The sequence below is a fragment of the Strix uralensis genome, chromosome 1, assembly GCF_047716275.1.
Source record: "Strix uralensis isolate ZFMK-TIS-50842 chromosome 1, bStrUra1, whole genome shotgun sequence".
Classification (NCBI taxonomy): Eukaryota; Metazoa; Chordata; class Aves; order Strigiformes; family Strigidae; genus Strix; species Strix uralensis.
This window is the reverse complement of record NC_133972.1, coordinates 72,218,603-72,244,224: the sequence shown is the minus strand read 5'-3', so window position 1 is coordinate 72,244,224 and position 25,622 is coordinate 72,218,603. Positions and strand designations below refer to the sequence as shown.

General features: G+C 40.0%; 1 protein-coding gene across 2 annotated transcripts in view; it reads right to left on the bottom strand.

The window, feature by feature from the left end:
• Nucleotides 1-639: 639 nt before the first annotated feature.
• Nucleotides 640-25,622, bottom strand: part of KIAA0319 (KIAA0319 ortholog) — a 62,216-nt gene continuing 37,233 nt past the window's right edge. For both annotated transcript variants that reach the window (XM_074870608.1, XM_074870619.1), the window contains exons 10-21: nt 24,158-24,386; nt 22,188-22,311; nt 20,662-20,794; nt 19,621-19,769; nt 17,062-17,213; nt 15,222-15,360; nt 13,772-13,931; nt 12,331-12,473; nt 10,848-10,970; nt 9,340-9,430; nt 7,137-7,228; nt 640-6,257 (exon numbers count right to left, since the gene is read on the bottom strand). In XM_074870608.1, coding sequence (XP_074726709.1) covers nt 6,079-6,257; nt 7,137-7,228; nt 9,340-9,430; nt 10,848-10,970; nt 12,331-12,473; nt 13,772-13,931; nt 15,222-15,360; nt 17,062-17,213; nt 19,621-19,769; nt 20,662-20,794; nt 22,188-22,311; nt 24,158-24,386 — 1,714 coding nt within the window. In that variant the 3' untranslated portion in view covers nt 640-6,078. The remainder of the gene's footprint in view (nt 6,258-7,136; nt 7,229-9,339; nt 9,431-10,847; nt 10,971-12,330; nt 12,474-13,771; nt 13,932-15,221; nt 15,361-17,061; nt 17,214-19,620; nt 19,770-20,661; nt 20,795-22,187; nt 22,312-24,157; nt 24,387-25,622) is intronic.

Sequence of the window (25,622 nt, the reverse complement as noted above, 5' to 3'; positions counted from 1 at the left end):
CAGTATGAATGTAAGAGGTACTGTGTAGCCTGTGGCAACATGTATCCAAATACATTTAAAGTTGGTTTTATGGTTTATGTTTTTCCTTACAGAAAGACACTTAGATCTCATAGTACCTTTTATTGTCATGATTTAGCACAAAGATCACACTGATGCCTGGATTTTTCTTTTCCAGTTCAGAAACAGGCAGCATAATCTGCCCCTAGCTAATAGCAGTATTTTGGGTTATATTGCACACTAGTATCTCTGATTACTGCAAAGCAGCCATTGTACTTACAAAACTCAAGTATGAGATTTGCTATAGAATAAGCCACAAAGCTTTTGAAATCACCACACTTGGCATGACAGCTGGTGAATATTTACACAGCCAGTTAAACCAAGTAAGGACAAGCACCACATGAAAACTCTTAATGTGAACTGCAGTAGTGGGGTTTTTTCTGCCCTCTGATGTACTGAATTATGTTACCTTTCTGAAAAAAGACACTGTTTTGTTTTTGTCAGCAGGAAGGGGAGGGATCAGATACCGCAGTACTATGTTTGAGTACAGACATAAGTTACGATATACAACATCTATCAGCCTGACCTGAGTGTTGAGTCCAATACAGAATACCATGTCTAAAAGAGTACCTGACAAGTTCCTAGAAGTAAAGACAAAACTTTATTAGTAGTTACACAAATGTAGTAATTTCAGCTCAGAAATGGTTCCAGTTACAATACATTATCATTTGCAATAAATAACATTTTCTAGAAATAGATTCCTAATATAAATTCTGTAATAGCTCACCCATCCACCCACAGGGAGAAGTGCTTCCATACAGAGACAAACTACTGATGTATGGCTCATCTGCACTTGATTTGTAGCCTGTGCAGAAGAAAAATCGATTTGCCTTTTTTCCCTTCTTACTAAAATTTTATTTCTAAGCTTTAAGGTTCCCTCCCTTGCCTTGGGGAGTTCAGGACCTAAAAGGTATGTGAAATGGGTTCTCCTTTGCTGCAGAAGTATGGGATTAGTAATCTAGTTAGGGAACAACGATAAGCAATAGCTGATGTTAAACTCTAATTCAACCGCTATCTCATCTCCCTTCTTCTAGAGGAATGTTTACCCCTCTCAAACCTCATATAAATGGCTCAGAAGACTGAAGTAGCTGTCATTTTATTACCACCATCCCAAAGCTCCAGCTGACTACAGCCCATTATCAGTACATCGCAGGGCAAAATTTAGTTTTGCTTGAGGCTTAAAACAAGAATAGGAAATTTGCCTACAAACTCAATTATTTCAAGAACATCAAAACTGTCTAAGGAAAATTTAAATGCAGCATAGAGAACACAGGCATGTACTCAAGTTCACACACTGTTTGCCCACAAAAGACCAAGAAATAAAATTAGCATCGTATAAGCAAACACAGCTGACAGCACAAAACAGATGCTTGAACAGTACCTGTATCTAATGCATCAGACAGAGACTGCTAAGACTCTTTTTACCTAAAAGGACGCAGTTGAACATGTACCCTTACACAGGAAACAAGAATAACCTTTTTTTCCTTCCCCAAATAAACAATCCTCTGCAATTAGAACATTCACATTTTACTTGAATTTCTCTGCAATCTAGTTCATTAATGTGAAAGGTTGAACCACAGGACAGAGAATTTGGATTCACATCCCAGGAGATTTGCCACAGTAAATTTTGTTTCATACTGTAGTAGCATTTTGGTCAAGAAAATTAAAAACACAAGCCAATGACCTGTTCACAGTGTGGCAGTTTCATGCTGCATATACACTGCACTGAGTAAAGAACCTGTTTAATGCCTCGGGCAGTAATGGTAAGGAAGTTTTTTTCCAAAATATACTCCTTAGTTAAAATGCAAACAAAAGCAGTCCTTTTACATAGCTGGAGAATCTCTGCTTGTGAATGCATCAGCACACATAAATGTAAAACCAAGATGCAAATGAAGATCCAGTGCTTACATCAAGGCTATGAGGCACTGTAAGTATCAGCACACTGCCTTCAAAGAGAGTCTGTGCCTTATCAGTGGCAAACTGAATTTATTCTTTATTTTCAGTGGACTGAGCCATATATGACAAGGTATATCTGGTCTCTTCTGCTTTCCAGTGCAGATGAGACTGTTGGGAATATCCCCATCCCTATTTCACAAAGAAGCTGCCAGCACTCTTTCCGTATATGAAGGAAAATGGTGTGTGGAAGTAAACGTGAGGACTGAGGACCTGCTTCAAATCCATCGTAACCCAAACCGGAAGGCTATCATCAGGATTCTACCACTGTCTTTGCACCTTAACTGCTAGTTTTGACCCCTTCATTTCAGGTATGATCTGACATCCTGCAAGAAAGGAACCGTTCTACAAAGAAAAATTATACTGAATCAAGATACAAGGCTTGATACAGTCTCTCCTAAATTCCTAACAGAATCATGATTGGCCAAGTGACACAGACATGTGTTATCACACATTCACAGAGCCAGAAACCATTATTTTCAACTTCTGTCCAAGTTTCATATTAAGAGTAAGCCTGATCTTATGTAAGAGGAATGACTTCTCCTTCCAACGAGGTGGAAGAATCAAATACTAGAATTAGAAGCAGCTGAAAAATTTAAACTATATTCAACTTTCAAAACATAACTAAAATACTGTTAGCAATGAAAATGTCAAATCATCACCTAGAGAACAGAATTTAGTAAGCAACTTTCACTTGCTAGGGCCCTATGCAGTAAGTAATTGGTTTAATGTTTCTTATTTGCTAGAGTGAGAAATACTTAGCTAAATCACACATACGTTCTCCTGGCACATGAACTTACCATTGATCCAAAGATCTGAGCCCACAGCGCGTGTGTGTGGGAGGGGGGAACAGCCCTGGGAATTCTGCAGCATTAATGAAAGCACGTTTATGATTCCTGTAGTAGTTTTACTAGAGAATCAGTCTTTAGGGTTTGTTTTTTTTTTTTTTAAAAGATGTCTGAATTTTAATTCCTTGAAATAACAGCCTCCTAGGCTTCAGCACCAGCTTTAAAAATGTAAAATAAACCCAAAACACACAAGTGACTGACTTCACAAAACTGAAGGATGCTGCTGACTGCACTATGTCCTAAAAGATTAATTTATAAAGGCACACTGGATACCATATTTAACAGAAGCATTAATGGCAGCATGGCCAATAGTTGCTTATGCAACAACCTTTTTTTTTTTTTTTTTAAATGCATGTTTCCAAGAGCATAATTCTTGCTAGAACATTTCGGGAATTTGTGCAGAATAGATCAAACCCAACATTTTGATTTTAAAAGGAAAAAAAATAGCATTTTGAGTGGGTCCTAACTTTTTTCAGGAATGGTTTAAAGTGAACATTGTGTCTGGAGCAGAAATTTGAAGACATCAAAACCTGACCTTGCTTTTATTGACCCAGTTATTTAAAAAAAATATATATACGCACAAACACTCAAGAAGGGGTCAGGTGAGATAAAGCAATTTCAATAAATAGCCTAAAACCTCCATACACATAGTTAAAACTTGGCTTCTAAAAGAAAGCAAGTCATACCATATATACTGCATCTTGCTGGTGGGTATGGGAAAAACATGGAAAATGCATTAGCCCTTTTTAGCTCTTCACAGCCTCTCCCACATCTATGACTCCTGCAGCCACACTCAGCTCTCCAGAGTAATGCAGGGCTAGACACAGGGTAAATGCTCCTCAGAGCAGCATTAAGGAGTGTTGCTGGCTGCATTTGAGAATCAAAGGTATGAAACCAGTTATGAGCATGCCATGCTGCTGCAACTTTTGACTACTGATTTCTTCCAACCTAGACAGTTCTTCTGACTTTTTCCCAATTCCATTAACCAGAGAAGCACAGAAGCCATAGTGTTCAACCCAATTACTCTGCTGTGTTGGACTTCTATGAAAAGATGGAGGAAAGCCCCAAAATTCTCTACCAAATTATTCCTCATGATGAAGGCTGTGGCAGGTGCACCTGTCTCAAAGACTAAAACTTCTCCACTACTGAGAGGAAAGAGTTAAAACTAGAAGCCACAGTTTGGGTTTGCAGGTCACCACACCTCTGTGGAGGGACAGGAAAGGCAAGGCTCTTCAGTCACCAGACAAGGCCTTCAAGCCAATGAAATGCCTCAGTTGAGAGATGTTTCTAGACCACTGACCATATATGACCACAGACCAGATCTGACTAGGGTATAAACGGAGGCCCCCCCATGCCTCCATCCCCCACCCGAAGGCAAATTGAGCCAGTCCTCCTCAGAACAGCAGGTCTACAGCCACGGACTCTCCCCTTGGATCAGGATGCTGCCTAAGGTAACTCCTTGAGGTTGAGAGCCCTCACTTTATTAGGTGAGTGATTGTACATTTTGGGTCATCATCCCTAAAACTTAGCTAAAATACGGCTATGCAGTATTAGTTCCGTTTGACAGACATCCGTACCTGTAGTTTACTAACACTTGTCAGTACTAAACAATTTTGATTAGAATAAATCTAATTTTGAGTACCTGCCTTGTCTATTTTGAGACTCTACGACGAGGTGGGCTATGTCTCCTCCCTGACCCTTCTCACCTGCTCCCCTTGATCTCTATACTGCTCCATCCTTCTCTGTTAATTGATTCCCCATCACCAGATTTTTAAAAAAAACCACCTGTACAAAATGCTCCCAGAGGAATGTTTTCTCCATCCAAACATATCTTTCCTCCAGCTCAGCCCAAGACTCCCAGCATGTCCGTAAAGGACCCCAGGAAAGGCTGACGTCATGGCCAGACACTACCACTGACACAGATGCCCCCACAAGTGAGGCTATGTATAAGAGCCAGGTCTTCAGTTTGGGATTTCAAAAAACAGTATTGGGGCCACGGCTTTAAAGCCTAACAAGCACACTGTAAAGAAATTATTCAGATTCTGAACAAGAACATCAGAACTCCCAACACATGTACCCTTCCCAAACACCTACAGGGATCTCTTTGGGCCAACACCTCTAGTCACTGAATAGCCACAGAGGAAAAAAGTAAAACAATCTAATGTTTAAGCTAAAACCTTCCTGAGTACCAGTTCCCAGGACAATGAAAGTAGGTGTTGAACCTCCTGCTGCACATAACGTATTTTGCCACAAGCATTTCACCACACAAATGCCTGGTACATTCTTTAATTGAGTACTGGGGCTGACAGGTAAAAACTCATCTCAGCTGAGGGTTCAGTCTTAAAAGCTCCAGAGCTCCTTAAAAGTGCTCTCTAAGCAAAAGGTTGTTTGGGATGCTCAAAATGCTTCTGAAGGCGCATCGCACTGAGTCCTTCCTGTCTTTCTGCTACTGTTTCCTGGCTGGTCATGGCAGACTCCAGAGAGCTTCACTACAGAAGCAACCTAAGGCTGGGCTTCCCTGCAGGCACAGTACTTTCTATGTAAATACAGGGAACATTGCATCCTACAGGACACAGATGTATCACATTACAGCTGATTAAGTGCAACTGCTAATTGTAAACTTCCTTTGGCAACAAAGACACTTCCATCTGATGATGAGCACTACCCTAGAAAAGGAAGTCACAAAGCACTGTCAGAGATAAATACAATGCACTAAAAATGCTCTCTCTCTATGTTCCCAGCCTAAACTGAAAATGAAGATGGAGCCTGTGGTCACATATTGCTCTCTATAGCTGGTAAGGGATTTTATCTATATTGGCTTTCACTGGTTTAGATTAGCATCATAATCACACTGCTTCTCCAAGAGACACAGCAGCACAGGACACAAATCTGTATGGATCTCAGTTAGCATTGTTAGTAGCGTTAACAGCCCTGGCTAGTTTTGTAGCAGTGATACAGGAAAAAAGGCCTTCTGAAGTTCAGACAAACATTCAGCATGGAACATGCAAGAAATAAAATGTGCTTTTCCTTGTTCCTATAATGGTGACAAGAGGAGTTAGCTGACCATCTAATGCTTCCCCCTTCCTTCCCCTAACTGTACTAGAAATTTACCCTTTCATCTGAAATTCACTGATATTTTAGGTTTGGAAAAAAACAGAGGTGGGCCAACATGTTTCAGATGTGTTAGACCAGCATGTTCTGTGCTTTCACCCTCATTCGGTTATCTGTCTTTGGAGCTGTAGTTGAAGGAAACTCCATTTCTGATGGATCCATTCATGAGGGTTTTAGGATTCTCTCTTTCAATCTTTTCTCTGCTGAAGATAGTGTCCTGATCACTGTCAAACTCTGACTCAGAGACCATCAGACTGGAGTTGTGTTCCGTACTTCTGTGTTTTATACCTGACAATACAAAAGCAAAACAAGCTCATTAGAAAGTTTTCACTTTTTTATGACAACTAACCAACCTCTCCCTCTCCTCTGCTGGGATATGAAAGATAAGTAAAGACATTCTCTGCAACCCAGCATAACAGCGTGTACCACTGCCACCACCAATATTAAAGCTGGCCTAGGAGGTATCATCTACTATTGAGCAGATACTCTTCTGACTTCACTTGCAGGCCCATCAGTTTATGGCTCTGAAACGTTTCAAATTTAAATGCATATATTCACAATTAGATGGTCTTAGTACATACCTGATATACTTTTTAATAGCTTGAATCTGGAAATTAGTCTCTTCACTCAACTATCTGATTGACACAAGTGGCAATGGAAGGTCATGGTTTCTACAGAAATGTTATGTCTGTCTTTCTAGGACAACAGTTCCTCAGGATGATTTTACTTTCCTGGATTGCAGTATTTCCTCCACTAAAAACTGAAACTCAGGTAAACCAAAATATATGTGAACAGAGAGTAGCAGCTGAAGTCTACTAATGTTTAGCAGGGCGCTTATGGCCCAGGAGGGAACTGCTGCATAGCAATAAAAACAGCTCCAAATTAAAGTGTGTGCAGGGGAGGAGGAGTTACATAGAGAAAAATCTGTGGGACAACTGGGTGCTCTAGATTAAGATTAATGAAGCAGCTCAGAGCAGTAGCTGAGCCCAAGGTCTCACAAAAGAAATGAACTGATACTCCCCCAACCATTTCATTGTCTATGCTTGCCTCTGCCATTCCCAAACTTGTAGGCCAGCTTCTGGGCTCCTCCTGACTGCAGGTGTCAATTCACGTACACTGACTGTAAGCCTGGTGGATGAGCTCCCAGCTGAAACAGATAGCACTTACCATATTTGGGTCGTAGCTCCATTCTCTCCTGCTCGTCTATGTTATCTAGGATGGTATATTTTGTTTTCTTTCTTATCTTCGTCCTCTTTCTGCTAAAAAGAAAGTTACCATAAAGACATTTAATTTTCACATACACACATAAATCTGTTCCCTCTCCCTTTTCATACACATAGCTACACATACCAACACACAGAACCTCACTGTACTTTCTCACCTCCACTTAAAATGAGTTGTTCCAGTTTATACCTGAATAAAGCAGCTCTACAATCTGGACTAGAGGGTATCGTTTATTTTCTGACATACAAAGACGAAGAAAGCAAGAAAGACTGACTTGCTTTCCTAGGTCCCTGGGTTTTCAGTTTGTTCAATTTCAACATAGTAACTAGACACAAGGTAGACATATATTCATTTGTATCCAAACCAAATTTCTGCAAGAATTGATTAGTCCCCAATTTATTTTTAACTGAGAAAATTTAAGGAATACTTGTCTGGTTATGCTTACAGACAAGACCAGGCAAAAATGGAGACTGGCTCCCTCATATATATGCAGGGACAAAACCCTACTGGTCTGTAGGCAAATCCCTACCTGTTCTTTCTTCATTTAAATCCTTCCCCAGTATCCACTTCCACAATGTTACAAACATCATCATCTCTATACTAAGTTTCAACTACTTGCAGGAGTCACTCATCTGCTCATTAATACCAACAGAAAAGTCCTGGAGCCAGAGGAACACAGAGCTGTTTGTTGTATTGGATCGAGAGGGAATGAACAAAGGATTTCAGGGTAGAAATGAGGCCATTCATGCATGAAACTAAGAGGGCACCTCCTAGAAGATGCTGGCACCCCTCAAGCATTTTTCTGGCCCTCTTTCTCATAACTTTGGGGGCATGGGACATGGGACGTGCCCTTTGTCAAGGCAAGGATTGACTGGCAGTGTCTGGAGAAGCGCTCCCACCCAGATTGCACAGTTCACAGTGGAGAAGCCACCTACTGCTCAGCCGACATTACAGCAGCCACCAGCCACTCAGCCTCCTTTATAGTCTTCTAAAAAAAATGGGAGCTAATTTGGCAACTCAAAGTCTTTAAAATCTTCAAAACTCCAGCCAAATCTTGGACTAGTATATCTTTTTCCTGTAGTTTCCACAAGACAAAGGGTATGTCTTGCCATTCTGTCCTGTGCAGCATTTCACTCCTCTTTTTCACACGTTATCTGCATCAACCAGCCCTCACTCTCTGGCACAAGCCACATGAGGAGAAGGGACAGAAGCAGCTACTTCCATAAACAATTCCTTTTCTCATCAAATCCACACAAACCTGTGAGGGTCCACCCCACACTGCAGGGGGGGAGTGGGACACACTTCTATTTAAACCTTTCTACTAACAGCACTATTCCTTCAACCATAAAAAGGAAACCAGTATCAACTCCCACGTAGTTCAAACAGCATCCTTTACAGACTGAAAAGACACCCTAGAAAAAGCTGAAAATCCAGTCAGATTTTGACAGCACTTCATTTTTGCTAACACTTGAACAAGCTATCTATTTGCTGGGCTTTTTAAGCAGCAGCAAAAACACTTGCTCTAGGACAGAACTTGCAGGGGCTTGTCACTTGAAAGAGAATTTCTTATCGGCTCACTAGGAAAGACTGGAGGGGAGGGCAGAGAGGGAAATGACATACAGTTGTAGGCAAAACTGTCTAAGGAAAGAGGAAGCAAGAAGTTTACGTGATTGACATCACTGGAGTATTCCTTGCCTGTCAGCCAGACGCAGCCCACATGTCCACCCTTCCTGTCCAAGGGAGACACCAGGTCGGGAGCAGCTCCATTCCCATGGCCTAGAACACTCCTACAACAGTGACCTTCAGGGTGTGCCTTTTTTTTTTTTTTAGCATGGAGTACCTTGGAGGACTCTGTGGGAGACCATCAAGATCTGCAGTATACTCTCAGCATTTTAACATGCATTATCTCTTAATATGAAGGATACTCCAATATTGCCTTTTTGGTTTTCAAAATGCAGAAGAGTACAGAGCCACAAATGGATACTCCTTTTTTCAACAAAAGTGTGTCTATACACAAATAGCTACAGGAAGCTCCTCACATGTCTGAAAAGAGTTCAATGGTTTAGTGCTAAGGACTGGACTAAAATGTGGCAGTTACATGCCGTTTTTGCATAAACCCCATGAAAAAGAAACACAAATCACATACCTTTTGCAGCAGCAGATGCAGAACCAGGCAAGTCCTACCATGACCACAATCAAAATAAAAACAGATACAGTCACATAGAGTATACTCCACTCTGAAAAAAGAAACACAACAGTGCTTTGTAAAGTAATACGAATATGGTAATTTCTAATACAACTCTATTAAAATAACCAATCCTGAGGAATGGGGAGTGGCAACAGGAACTTACGAAAACTTAGCACCTTCATATTCTCAGCAGAATCCCTAAAAATTCTTAAGCCTCCAGATTGAAAGTACATGTTTGAAAATTTTCTTCCACTCCAATACCTTTTACCAACCCAAGATACTTAAGGTCTATGTGGTAACTGAAATTCAAGAGGGCATGGTTACCACCTCAGCTGTTGTTCTCTAACAAAAATAAACATCAGTGTACTCTGGGTCTGGCATTTTAGTAGTGCTTTAGAAAAGCAGCTGATTACAGACAGATCCTTCTATCCACATGCTTACGTTTGTAAATCCAGGAAAACATGAGGATACAGAGAGATGTGAAATAATGTGAACTCCAACACATGCATACTCACTATTTCAGAGTTATTATTACACTATGGAACAAACACAGCATCAGGGCAGGGCTGCAAAGGTCCCAGCCTCAGGCTTAAAACCTGCTGTCCCATTCTGGTTGGTCAATTAGTCTTTGCTTACTAACAGACACACATGGCCCATGGTTAATTAATGGCTTGTAGCAAGCTCCTTATAAATTTCTATGGATTTACTTGAAGACTAGTGCATTTCTCAGAAAATGTCTCCAAGCCTTCATAGCATTAAGAGTTGAGCTTTATTTTAACTTAAGTAGAAGACCAATTTAGTTAAATTAAAAAACTATTAAATATTTGAGATAGAGAGGCTTAGCTGATATGTTAGGTGTGCCACAGAATATAGACATGATTAAGCTGATGAAACTAAACTGCATTTCCCAGGTGCAACAGGCAAGCAGAAAGAAACAGCGAAATTAATCATGCTAAAAAGCTGAGGTTTTAAAGGTGCCTATATTGGTTAGTCTAGAACACTGGTGTTTTCTTTCCTTAGGTCAGATCGTACTTCTGGCACAGAAGCATCAATCACCCACTTAGAGAATCAAAGAAGTCACCTCTTTTCCAGTTTTGCAACAATCAGATGAATACTACTCAAAAGCTTTGCAATGCCCACAATATTCAACAACCATTCCAACTGGCCCCAAATTGTTGCAAGAGCTCTCTCCCATGACAAAGTTTTCATGTTTTTTCTTCAAATAGTGATACTTCTTAAAATTTAAACTTTTAAGATATTTTAAATATAGGCTACTACTGCAAGACATTATCATTTCAAGACATTATTCAAAAATCTTTCTATAGAAAGACATTGCTGGGCTGGAAAACTGTTCTAGTCTTCCCTCAGCATCTATTTCTTAAATAGTCCCCATTCTGACAGCAAATAATCAACAGTCTCACAAGATCAGTTACTCTTGAAACACATCCCACAATACCCAAACTCACCGCAATTACTCTCTCCGTCATTTAGGTAACGATGAATCAAGTTTTCCATCCAGAGCTGGTAGCAAATGCAGCGCTTCGTTATAGGGTCACAGTGTCCATGTCCAGAACATTTTAAAAGACAGGCTAAGGACAAAACGAAACATAGAGTCAGTTGTGTAAACGGACAACTTGTCACACATCATCTTACTGTGAGACTAGACTGGTAGTAAAGCACCTAGTTCATAACATTCTAATATTTTTAAGTCTCCCTTTCCTTTGGTGTTATGTGTTAAATGGATTTACAGTTCAGCAGACTGCTGGCTGTGAAGAGAAAGATAAGAATATACCTTATGCATACAATATTGAAATTGTATGCAAGTCAAGAACAGTTTATTCTAACCAGAAATAAAGATGAGTTGAAGTTGTAGAACTCAGACCTGCCCCCTTCTTTACGACATATTTGTAAGAACTTCTAAAGTACCTGAGAACTGAGGAATATCAGCGTTCTCAGGTTCTAGAAGACAAGCAGCATATCAATAGAGTGTATTTCAGTATTTCAAAACTGAATTACAGTATCTGGGACCAATATGTTTACATACCTTATACGCTTACAGTAGTCACTACTGCTAGATCAACGCATCATATCAGACTAAAAGAAAAAGTTACTCCCCTTAAAACAGAGTACCAGATTTGTTTTGTCAAGAAAAATGTTAATGCATAGTTTCAAGTGACACCTACACATTTTGGTAATCCAAGTACATTTACAACAGAACAACAGTTCTTTTCAATCAGTAAAGACAGAATTTACTACAGAATCAAACACTATTTTATTGCCAGAGCTTGCTCACTTTGTTTCCATTTGGATCGTTATATCCTGATTTAAAATTATGGAGAAGTTATATCTGTAATATCTGAGTATCATAAAGGGTTCACATTACTAGTGAAGTTTAAAATAGGCTTTGAAGTTCAAGCATCTTTTGATGGAAAAGAAGTTGTTCATTATAAGAAACCCCATAAACCTGCCTATGTTGCAAATATTAGTAGACTAGGTTATAACACAGTGATCACCTGATTTTGCCTGATACAGAGAGACAAAATCAAGTTACACTACAAGCCTATTACCGAACACTAAAAGCCTTGAAGGAACCAGACACATGAAACGTTCTATTTAATGGCTATATTAATTTTTGCCCATCTTCCAACAAAAGATGGTATGAGTGGGGTATCTTTATCCTCATTCCCCAGGCCTTCCTGACGCAGACCAGATTAAGATATGCTTTTGCCTGCTGTTACGGATGTCTTGTAAAAGAACAAGTAACTGGCACCAGTCCACCACAAGTGAACAAGCATTTTAAGTACTCTCTTCACCATCATCTTTCAGAAAGCTACATCCAAGCCCAGACACCAGATGGCAGACAGAAGGCCTTCATGCTCTGTTTCCAGGTGCTGTGTTATCCAAATGCCTGCAAAGTTCTGAGATGAGCATGCACGAACCAAAACATACCAGCTGTGTCAACTCGCAGGACTTTAAAAAGCAGAAAGTCAGCCTTCTCTTTCAAAAGCTGCACATGCAGAGTTCGTGAGACATCTGATGCCTTGATCACCTTGGAAGGATGCCCATTCTGCACGTAGAACACAACTGCGGTGCTGCAGAAAGAACAGGTAAGGTCATGACTGCTGTCAAAGAGCACTTTTGTCAGGGATTCAGTTTACAGCCTTTGGTTTTGTTTGTTTCTGGAAAGCAAATGTCACCCCTGATAACAATTAGGGAACTCCGTCCCTGCATCAGTCCATGCAAATGCCACGGACTTCATTCTGAGCTGGGAGCACCAGTTCTCTGGCTTCTCAGTTTCATGGAAGAAAGCGGAGGACAACAGCAAATGTAATTCCCACCTTGGTCTTCCTGACTCTCGCTTTAAGAGAAGTATGTGTACATTTGCTTTTCCTACTCTCATCTAGAACCTGTCACAAAGCACTCAAGCAGTCTGAGCAACTTTAGGAAACTTAATTTAAGAGGAGGAAAAGCTCAGAAGCAAGGGAGCCAGAGAACTTCATGTGGGAGCCCTTCTCCCCTTCCCCCCTCCCAGCCCTTTTTAAATTGGGTGGTGATCTCATCCTGTATCAGACACTTCAGGGAACATCTTTATCTGAAAAGTAGTAATTGAAAGCTGTGATTAAAAATATCGTAGCTATAATGCTAGATTTTCCAAATGGTTTGTTTTTAAATTTTAAGAGGTTCCCCAAGAGCTAAATAGACACCAAAATGGGTTTTAAATTACCAAGTAGTTAACCAGAAGTAATTTAGATAACTCATGTGTGTCTAACTGAGAAGTTTCTCTGGGTATGCAAAGCCATCTCTAGCCCTCTACACCAAGTAGAGGGGGTATTTCTACTTCAGAGTAAGATGCCATACTTGGGAGTATCCACTGTGTAGTTTTCTCTGCAAAAAATGGATTTTAATCACCGGTTACCTGGGAAAATATTTATAAAAATACTTAGAATATCAAACCTTAGACAGGGAGTAGAAGAAAAGGGGAATAAAACAGGTTTGATCAGATACAGAACCTTATTTTGAAATACAATACTTGCTTCACTCTGAGAAAGTCTGTCTGTCTCACTCCATCCAATATTTGGGAAAAATAGCAGCACTGTATGCGACAAAGACACTGAAATATATGCCCACACTTTCTTTAAAGCAATAAATAAAAATCTACACAGAGAATTTTATTTTTTCTAAACAAAACCCTTCAGTTCTGAGCCTCTAGAGAGCTGGCTTCACCAATTTTCTACCATAGCAGAAGAAATTTACCTTTTGAAGTATATACTGTTGAAAGCTATAGCATTTTTTTGTCATCTTAGAAAATATTATTTTGCAACTAATTATAAGCTGTGTCAGAGTCAATGAAAAACACAAATCTTCCTGGCACAGCAGGATATCTTTGTACCTTATATCTGAGTAGGCTTGTATCTTCTGAACTTTGATATCTGTATCCAAAACATTCAGCAGTACAGCCAGCTGTCTCACCAGGGTGTCCTTCTGCTGTTCACTCAGCTGTCCCACTCCAACTTGCAGAATCAGCTCCACCAGACCACTCCTTTTGGGATCTGACAGAAGAAGTACATGCTATTCTTTCAGAGCCTGGCAAATATTTCAGTACCAACTGAAGACAACATGCAGTATTCAAAAGTATTTATTAATACTGTATTTTCCTGCGTAAGACCCGTATTCCTTATAATCCAACCCTTTTGTCTTCTTAGAAAAGTACTTAGCCTACATCTTCATATTCCCTCTGAAACAAACCTGGTGGTGGGTCCTAAGATAGCAACCCAGCTTACCAGTTGAAAGAAAGCACTTCAGTGTGTACTTCAGTTCAGCATTAATACATTTCTGTGCAGAATAACAACTTCTGTTCCCCTAAACGCTGCCATCTTAAGGTCAGATGTAAGCATTAGGTGAGTCTAATTCTTAAGTTCCCTGCTAGTTATCTACTACTGGCTATCACCCAGAAAAACAGAGGCAAAGATGGACTCATATGGTAGCATGCAAAACTGTGAGCGAGTCTAAATGAGGATGGTCAATCTGAGAAATACCAAATATGTTTACCTTCACAAACTGAGGGTTCTGTTAAATAATACTTGAACTTCTAGAGTGCCTTGCAAACAAAACAAGCTTCACAGATATCCAATGAGAATCCTGAGCCAATTATTGTGACTACATTCAACAATAAAAGTGAGGAACAGAAATAAAATCATTGCCCAGCAACCAGTCAAACAATGTCTCCAACAGACCCAAGATTTAGACTCATTTCCTGAAACCTCAACTTATGCTTCAATCACTATCGTGGTTTGAGCTCAGAGGGCAACCGAGCACCACACAGCCACTTTATCCTGCATATGAAAACAAGTCTATATACGAGCAATATCAAACCATGAAAAGACAATTTAAAACCCCTGAAATTCTTTGAGGTTTGTTTTCGTCCTTCAGGATGAAAGAAAACAAGTATAAAAACACACTTTCAACCATCAAACACATAATTGCAGCATTTGTACCTAAAATTAATGCTCAGCTCTCACCTCTTTCCATTGGCCAAACTGATTAACAACAAGAAAAAAGAAACAATAAACCTACAATGAATGAAAAGCAACAAAAACCTAAGAATGATTTTTATCTATTTATGCTTCCAGTAAGGCAATGGTGTAATTGGTAGTTAAGAATCCTGACATGTTCTAACACACTCAGGCCTACTGAGAGAACATTAAGAAGGTAGGAAGAGAAAGACCTGTTTGCTTTGTGTTTTAACTTGAGAGAATGTTGTCAACATTGAAATAAATAAGTGGAAAGGAGAACAAAGATGAGGTATTCACAACGTATCGATGACCTTTTAATTGTCATACCAGGCCGCACTTCAACAGTTGCTGAATCAATATCTGAGTCTCCTTTAGCATCTGTCACTTTCAAGTGAAAAGTATAGGTTCCTTCCACCAGATTAGTTAGCTGCAGTACTGCCTCATGGTCTGAGCCGTGGATCACATCCTGCCAAAAAAAAAAAAAAAAGGTACCAGGATGATTATACCCTTAGAGAAAGTTGCAGGTGTAACTATCAAGTCAGGTATCTGTGTAACAGCATAAGTTCTTGCTTTGGCTTTTTGGACAAATGTGACCTACCCACACTTCATAGCAGAGTAATGTAAATTTGGAAGTGACGTGTCTGAACAGTATGGATATTTTCATTTTAAAAAAAAACCAGACAGAACAGCTGACATTCTCATGTACTCATCTGCTTGAAAATCTGACACAAGTTACATTATTTCTCAATTTTACTCCAGTATCCTTAGTTCTGCTTTCTTAACTCCCAAATTATTTCCTTTCCTTGGAGTTCATGTATTTCCAACTAACATCTCTGCCAGTTATATTTAAGCTACACCTCTTCAACTCTTCTCATACCCTCACGTGAATTGCTTCTAGAAGCTCTGTTATCATTTTGCTGTTTCTCCTCTCCCAGTTCTTGATGATTTGCCACTATCTTCCTGACTGTGAAGAGCTGTCCACAACACTTTGTGCAGATAGACAAAAGAAGTTATCACAGTTTCAGTAACTGACATATAAACTTCAGTTTATCATGAGGTACCTCTGCTGTCTGCCTCCACTTGGAGAGAAGACTCCACTGCCCTAATGACCCAGGCTATTCACCATGGTCTGCCAGGTAAGGTATCTACACATCTAACACCAAACACCATTTTCGTCTTAAACCATAAGTTTTGCGTCATCTGGTACCAGACATGATTCCTTAGTCTTTATTGGTACCTCTTGCTGTCTCAGACCCTTCCTCCTTTGCAGCGTCTGGATTTCAAATCATTCTTTTCTCAAACATATTAGCTCGGTACTATCGCCAATTACTCTTTAAGAGACACAACTCTGTTCTTCTGTCTTGAGTCCTTCCCATCTAAGTCCACACTGCTGCAGTCCTCTTACTTAGCCATCTGCCCTGGTTTCGGCTGGGATAGAGTTAATTTTCTTCCCAGTAGCTGGTATAGTGCAATATTTTGGATTTAGTGTGAGAATAATGTTGGTAACACTAATGTTTTAATTGTTGTTAAGTTGTGCTTATCCTAAGGGGTTTTCAGTTTCTCATGCTCTGCCAGCAAGGAGGTACGCAAGAAGCTGTGAAGGAGCACAGCCAGGACAGCTGACCTGAACTACCAAAAGGGATATTCCAGACCACAGAATGTCACGCTCAGGATATAACCGGGGAGTTGGCTGGGAGGCAGATCACTGCTCAGGCATCAGTCAGCAGGTGGTAAGCAATTGCACTGTATATCACTTGTCCTTTCTTGGGTTTTATTTCTCCCCCCCTTTTTATTATATTAATTTTCATGATATTTTGTTTTAGTTATTAAACTGTTCTTATCTCAACCCATGAGTTTTACTCCTTTCCCCCCCCACCCCCCCAATTTTCTTCCCCATCCCACTGGGCAGGGGGAGGAGTGAGTGAGCAGCTGTGTGGTGCTTAGTTGCTGGCTGGGGTTAAACCATGATACTACTGTATTCTGTAGCTGTACTGAAAGTATCACAAGCCACTTGAACTAAAGCATTAGAGAGAGCAGGGGAGACAAACCAGAAACAGACACCATGCCTCATAGCATCTTATGAGTCATACCTGCTTGCCCTGCTTCAGTAAAACTACATGCATAAGAAGAGCTGAATTTGACTCATTACAACCTTCAAGAAACTTACCCCAGCTGCTGGGCTTTGACCATCCCGAATCCACAAATACGATACAATCCCCTGGTCATCAGCAGACCTTGAGCCATCCAAGGTAACAGAGTTATTTGGAAGCACTAGAACATGCTTCCCACCAGCATGCGCCCGGGGTGGACTGTTGTTTTCTAGCCATAAAGATAGTGGAGGAGAAGGATTTGCTTTCAAAACATGCGAAATGTGACATGCCACTGCCAATACACCCACACCGCAATTCTTCACCTGATGGTTAGAGGCAGTAACAACAGAATCAGGTGTCAAAGATACAGGGAAAGGATGAGTGGGTATACAAAACGTGGCTCCAGGATTATTATAGTCTGACAAAAGCAGAGCTGCACCATGAGGACAATCCCAATAAGAGGTACCATCTAAAAAGGTATTTTTCAAAAAGCATTGTGGGGTACTCTATTTACAGTCTCACAGTAACTTAAGCATCAGATCTTCTCAGTCAAGCAAAATGATTTTCTGCCTACTCAGAAACGCAGCCCGCAATGAGATCACCATGCTGAGCTCTTCTCGTCTTGAGAATCACTTATCACCTCATAGAAGCTTATGTAGAATTTTATATCTTCACAATGCCTGCATTTAGGCAAAGTGTAATCAGAAAGAGTAAACCCAGTTCCCAAATGCTTTTTGCTTGCTGCTAGCAGTGAAATTAAGGCATGCATTTAGAGTACAGTCAAAAAACACTAAAGAAACATGAACACGTTCTCCTTCCAGAAACCAGACATTACTGACTTTTGTTTAGAACACAACTGATAAGACAGAGCTCCAGGAAGCTGTGAGGCTGAGTGAAATACTTTACTGGTCTGAATATTAGGTTGGACATAAATAATTCAATTTTGGGCAGATCTCCAGGGCATTGGCTGGAGATCTCTATTCTTTAGAAAAGTATAGAGTTCTCTGTGATACAAGTGACCATCTCGTCTCTTCCAAGTAAATCAATTGATTAAACTTGGCTGTTGAAGCACTGAATATTTTTCATATTGAACCTGTGACTGTCGTCAGTACATACTGTGGCTACACTTCACAGCACGGATGAGACCATGAGACACATCTGGGCAGAGCTGCTGACACGTGTTTCTGACTGAACACCTAACAAACTCTGAAGCAGTTCAACCAATGATGCACATGGGTAAGACTGCATCCAGCTTCTCCAAGATTCATTCATTCTGCAGTGATACCAAGTTAAAAAGAAACAAGGTTGCACTGTTTTCAAGAAAGTCAGCAGCTAAGATTCTAATGCAATTCTACTATCATTTCATAAACGGTATGGGTACCATACCTGCAGAGCCAGAGTGCATCACTTCCCTCAAAACACAAAGTATGCAAAGAAAGCCAAACTCCAGACCAAACAAGATTTAAAATGTATTACACCACCTTCTTTAAAAGGAGGCATAGCCTCATGGAGATTGCTAAAATCACTCCCTAAGGAACAACATGAAGCAAAAGATGGTTGGATTATCACCACCTGCAAACTTGAGAATGCAACATAAGTCAAAGCTATGAAATCTGTCAGGAGTACCTGACAGTACCTCTGCCAGAAGAGGGACAAAGCTGGTGAAAGGTCTAGAGCACAAGTCTTGTGACTTGGGAGTGGGTGAGGGAACTGGGGTTGTTTAGCCTGGAGAACAGGAAGCTCAGGGGAGACCTTATTGCTCTCTAAAACTACCTGTAAGGAGGCTGTATTGAGGTGGGTGTCAGTCTCTTTTCCCCAACTAAAAAGTGATAGGACAGGAGGAAATGACCTCAAGTTGCACCACAGGCGGTTTAGATTGGATAACAGGAAACATTTCTTCACTAAAAGGGTTGTCAAGCATTGGAAGCTGCCCAGGGAAGTGTGGTTGAGTCACCATCCCTGGAGGTATTTAAAAGGCATGTAGATGTCACACTTAGGGACATGGTTTAGTGGTGGACTTGGCAGTGTTAGGTTAATGGTTGGACTTGATCCTAAAGGTCTTTTCCGACGTAAATGATTCTATGATTTTATGATCTCACACAGTAGGTATTACCATCCTAAAGCATGTGTGTTGAGGAAAAAAAAAATAGTTTAAAAACCACCACAGTAGCTGTTTCTCTGGATCAAAACCCCAAAATGAATACAGATCTTTTAATGTTATTTTTAAGTGGAAATTGGTATACTCTGAGACCTTACTTCTTGAATGTTACTTAAGGCTGTCAGTAAAACTGCGTTTCTGCTCAAAGCTTAACTTTGAGAATAAAATAAAAGCATATCCTCTTAATGAAGTAGACACACCATGGTCAAAAACAGTATTTTGGAGCTTTTTTTTTTTTTTTTACAACTAATTCTGCATACACTTAACTTTAAAAAGCTTGCAGTAAGCAAAGGTAATTCTTCCAGTCACTCACAATACTACTTTATTACAGAACAGCAGTAATTCTTCTTGAACACCCTTGAAATATGACAAACACACACATTATCCCTTTCTGTTCCGATTTTCCTTACATTCTGTTAGTGATTGAGTTAACTAGCAACTTGCCTACCATATCCTAAGAAGCATACCATATCCTTACCTTCCTTCACAGTAACAGACAGCACAGATGCACTGCTTAAGCCCTGTTGGTCTTTCACGGTCAGCCTGAAGCGATAGGTACCAACCTGAAGACCAGTCACAGTTGCTATTGCTTTGTCACCATTTTCCATCTGTACAGAGCTTGGTCCACTGAAACAAAACATCTCAGAAAAATAAACCTGCACAGCCAAATTTTTCTTTCAGCAGCATCGCTCACACCATTTGCTTTTATGTATATCATAGTTCTACCACTGCTGTAAGCACTGATAGTTAAAGCACTATGAGACGTGAGTTCAGTTCAGAGAATTCATAAATCAATCAGTTTTTTGAAGACATTCAAAGCACCCAAGCATCACATACTCAGTGATTAGAAAAGTAGAGAATTCACCCCAGAAGTTCAACCTCCTTGCTATGTACTATGATGGGAGCACGCAAACACTGTTGCTCTAAGAGCCACTCTCAACATGTACAGGGGGGCAAACCTCTTCTTGTACATAGATATGACAGTTGCATGAGCTAATACCTTGTCCTTTTATTGAGGATCAGTTAGGTTTACACGTAAACATACAATTACAGACTTTTGTAAAACCTTTTCAATTATCATTCCAGAGTGCTTTAGTCACCCACTACTGAAAGCTCAGGCTAAACTGTTTGTCAATTTACTTTATTATTCAACAATCAAGTGGCTGAGAAACCCTAGTTCTAAGCACTGATGGGAAAACTTTGCCCATTACAAGAGGGTACCCAAGCCTGTTACTCACTTTTTAACAGGACACATGGAAGTTCCTGTCATTTTTTTCTTAACTTTATAACAGTAGGCCTCGAAACAACACATTGCAAAACATAGGCAGAGATTGCCTAAGGTTTCCAAGTTGAACTTAAAATTCCTGTCTCTTACCCTATTACCAACTGAGCAGGAAGACCCTCAAAAAGAGTTCTCAAACAGTGCATCCCAACACAGCTGCGTAAGAGACTCTGGCACCCAAACACTTTCACTTTGTTCTCTGTTTTACTGGAGATTAGTAAAATGTCTAGTAGATACCTGATATTTTCCCAATGATAGAACACAATGCCTTGGTCATCTTGGCTTTTGCTTCCATCTAGTGTAGTACTTTCTACTGGGAAGGTCAATTCCTTGTCAGGACCAACCACTGCTACTGGAGGGCTGTTATTTTCTGTAAAAGTAATATTTAGTGTATGACTTTTGCTAAGTAGTCACTGTCAAGGATTGCCAGAGGGAAGATTTTACACAGAGTATTATATTACAGATTTGATATATTGGCTCAGAGGTACAAACCACAAGTATAACATGCACAAGCTAGCAGAAAATACTAGGTGGGAGAGACCAGCTCTGCAACAAGCCAAATCCCAATCAAGTACTTCCCTTTTTCAGTCATATCTGAAGGCACAGTCACACTCCAAAAATTCTGCATGCTCAACGCATTGCATGAAATGTTTTACAAGAGCAGTGGAGCAGTCTCCTGGTTCCACCACTACATGCCTTTCAAAACCACCCACATGAATATGATTCTTTGCCCTCAAAGATTACACTGGCCCAGGTTTTCTGCTGCTCAAGGTCAGCATGATGCCATTAAATTAATGCCAGTTTAGAGCCTTTGAGGATTTAGTGCAGAAACGTATAACCTATTATTCTGTTTTCAACCTCTGCTTTTGTGGCATGGTAAAGCTAGCTATCCTACCATTTTCCTGGGTATTTATTTATCCTTAGACTTGACTTCAGCAATAGCATCTTCCTAGTTCCACACTATAATGGCTCTAAAAGGCACCACCACATGCTGTACTTCCAATTCATGTTCTTGATTTCTGCAGTAAATGCCAGTTGTGAAGTTTTCCCAGAAGGGGTCATCTACAAAAAGATGTGTAATAAGCAACAACAGGAAAATAAAACGTTGCCCCAGGGTGGAATGGGAGACTTTCAGATGGGCAGAAAAGGCCACTTTGGATGTAAGAGGCAAACACGTAACAAAAACAAACAAACAAAGGCATTTAAAAAAAATAGTCTCACAAGGCCTGGACCATTTGGGCCCATTTATCATTCAGTTCCCAAATCTAAATAAACATGTGAAAGATGCAGCTTTTGAAAATTCCTTGCTTGACACTTTTCCCTAGAAAGCGCAATGCAATTCTAGTAAGAATTCAGATCACACAAGGATACTTGAAGGAGAACTGCAAAACAATAAGGAAACTGAACACTGATTGATACTCTGAACAGCTTTGCAAAACAGACTTTGTAGATATTAAACTCAAGGGCTACATTTTAGCTTTTCAGTAGTACACTCAAACACATCTCTGTGTGGGTTGCCTTACGTAATCAGGCTAGCGTGAGCCCTCAAGATCACCACCTGGACTTTCTATGGTTCTACACTTGCTTTAACTGTTTGCTTCATCAGAAAATGGAGGTAGAAGAGTCCTTGATGCAGGGATACCAGACATTCAGACTGCCATCTCAGTGGTGCAATGCGGGGAGATGAGGCATTTGAGGACAGCGCTAAGACATAAAGCTGGCCCAAGCCCTGAGGGACCCAGACGTGCCTGCAGCTGACTTACCAGGCTGTACGATGAGTGTGACCTCAGCTGTGGACCGCTGCCTCGCAGAGTCTGTGACAGTCAGCTGAAACGTATAATCTCCTTCCTGCATTGCAGATAACTGGAGGTATGGTGTCCGCACTCCCTGTGCGGTATTTATGAAGACAGAGAGAACGAGATAAAACAGAAAGGTTTATGGATTATGAAAGGTCTTACAGAGCAAACGTGAAGAAAAAATAAAATTTGTTTTAATTCATAAATACGGTGTTTGAAAAAGCAGTTTAAGCACCTTGTAGACAAAGAGGAGACTTAAAATTTGATGCACAAATGGATGTAACTTATTCATTATTGCACCTGTCCCTACCAACCCAGAGAAATATCTATAGACAATAAGTCTTAACTTCTTATGTTGGTATAATTGCTGCATTATTTCTGAACAACAGTAATTGTTAAACATATGGGACATTAACCTCCTCAATTAGGAAATTAAACACTGATAATTACTACAGCTTATTCCACTTCCTCAGAGATATTTCAAAACCAAATATCATTACATTAATATATTATTTATAAAAATTGTTAAACACAAAACCAAGCTTGACTTGATTCCAGACAGATTGTCTTATGGAAAAAACACATTAAACAAGACAACTGTCCCGAGTATACTATTTCAGCAGTATTAGTTGATATCTATATAAGGTCATAAAATGACTGGGCCCAGCTACAGGTCCTTTTGCTAATAAAAAGAACATTTGTGTCATCTCTCATACGAGGAATAACAAATCACAATGCAATTAGGTTGTTTGGGGTCTTTTTGACAAAGATGATAATGTGAACTAAGGGACTTGATAAATGATTAATTAACCAGCAGATGTACTTGTTACATTGCACTCTAACCATTGATACCATCTAACACACCTGAGACGAACATCCTCAGGTTTACGGACATGGAAAAGATTACCAGGCTCTTGAAAAGAAACTGTAAAATGCTCTTGCATTTCCACATTAAATACCCAATGAATCCATTAGATATCTCAAGCACTCATTCCCTTCTTTCAGGAAGGTTGCTATAAGATTGAGCAGGTCTTAAAAACTACAAGTTCAGGTTGCGTGGATGCTTTTGGAAAATGTTAGTCTTGGTAAATGAACAGAAATAAGCCCTTCCATAGTTTCGTAATTGCCTCTACACTATATGCTTGCAACAATATTATTCCTTTCCTAAACAGATCTACAAAGTGATCTCTCTCCAGTCCTGAAGGTCTAAAGCATTTGCAACATAGCAGAAATCATGTGTCTCTCAAAAAATGGCTTCTGAGTTTCAGGTGGCTTCATTACACTAATTACCTCAATTGCCTACAGAGCTACAACAATCTCCAACTTACTGAGCGCAAGTCCACTGAAAATTTTTATTAACTTTTCTCAGATTTAAAAAAAAAAAAAAATACAGCCACAAAAATAAGAGAATAAATTCAGTTAGCCTTCATAGGAAACCCATGTTTTAGTGAGCAAAAAAACTTCACCACAGAGCATGGCTGCATAACACTACCAAAAGTCTTGTCCTCTTTCACTCAGAAAATTTTCTGTTTGAGTCCTACTTTCTTCAGGAAAAAGCGTTACAAGAAAACTCTGACTACTTCCACATTCTCCCAAAAAAACAGTTTTCAGCATGTCCAGAGTCTCAGAAGATGGAAAACTGCGGAGCAGACTCTAGGGTCCAAGGATAGACATTGTGAACTCAAAGTCTTCCAAACCACTGGGGAACAAACAGCAGGAATCAGAAACGGCAACAAGGAATGAAAAAAATTATGAGAAGGAATTAAAAGCAGTATCTAATATAAGAGCTGAATAGATCAGAGAGGAACGGAAAAAAAACCCCACCAAGCAAAAAAGTAACATCACTCCAGATATTTCAGTGCTGCTGTTACTTTCCTATGTGTTAGAGGTAAAGATAGAAGAGGTTTCCAACCCTATGCAAGGAGAAATAGACATACCTGCATTGCTACAACCTTGCCTTTGCTTTTGGGACTGAGCGACCACTCATAGCTGACTATTTCATGGTCATCGCTGCTCTGGTTTCCATTCAGTGTGATGAAGTTCTGGGGCAAGGTGACTGCCTGATTAGGTCCTGCATTGGCAATAGGTGGGTAATCCACTGGTTTGTTGACAGTCAGAGATGCAATGGTGGAGTTGGCTGCCCCATCTGAATCAATCACTGTGAGCCTACAACAAGAAAAACAATATTGGAAATCTGTTAAGATGAACTCTGCAGAAGTCTTAAGTTCAAAGGTTAACTTTTTCTGGCACTTTTTCGAACACCCTCTAAAACAGAGCCACTGATTAGATTATATGAACTTCTGCTTCAGAAACACATATCCCTCAACTAAGGTAGGAAAAATTCAGAAGACTGTTTTCAAACACAGCTTTCAACCTTTAAGAAAAAAAAAAAAGCCCAGCTATTCTGGATCCCAGATGAAACCCCTTCCCTGCAGTCAACGGCAACTTCAAACAGATTTCACCGCAAATTATTTTTAAATTTATTCAATAAAACACAGGAATTTCATTCACCAGCCATAGTGGAACAGTCCTTGTTAACACCTAATTCCAAAACTACTCTGGATGTTCGGAAGCTCTGCTTATAGCACAGTAGCAATTCCTAACTTCTTATTTCTTTGTGGTACACTATTACTAATTTTAATGGAGCTTAGTATCAATCCAGATTTTTCAAAGATGTCAAGTCACAGAAGTAAAAAAAGTACAGGGTTTAAAAACACTACTATTTCCTCTCAGAAACAGAAAAACCCTCTTAAAATAAGACTGCTGCAGACACCTAGAAGTGGTGAAAGGCCACTCCAGTGAGGTAAACAACTATGTCTCTAATTCACCTCTGTTGTGAAAACTGCATACAGCTGACCACATGGAAGGGAACCACTCTTGAAGCCTTCCCTGAGTGGGAACAAAACTAGCACTCATTAATTCTGTCATTAGGGAACACATACTTTTGCAGTGGGTGCACATCCAGGTGTATCAGGAGCACTGGATTTTGTTGACCAGCTAATTTCCTGTAAGCTTGAACACATTGCTCTATTGTTCAAGTACCTCAGCCTCTCCCAAAGGTGCTCGGATATAACAAATGATTTCTTAATTCCCTAGAGTTGGGAATGCACTTAGAGCACTGCTTGTAAGCAAGCTCTGCCCTTTTTTAATACAGAAAAAAATCCTATGCTCATTTCTGCCACTGTACAACATGGAACAATACCAATCCAGAACACAAAATGAAAGTTGAAGCTATGTAATTTTTGGTGAGGCTTATGCAGTGTACTACATTTAACATATATGTACACTGGCTTCAACATTCTGCTGATGCTACACTGATACATAATATATTGACTGGTAGGCTGTTACCCATTGGCAGCCAAATAACCCAGGCTGGGTCAGTGGGAAGCCTCTGTGCAGACT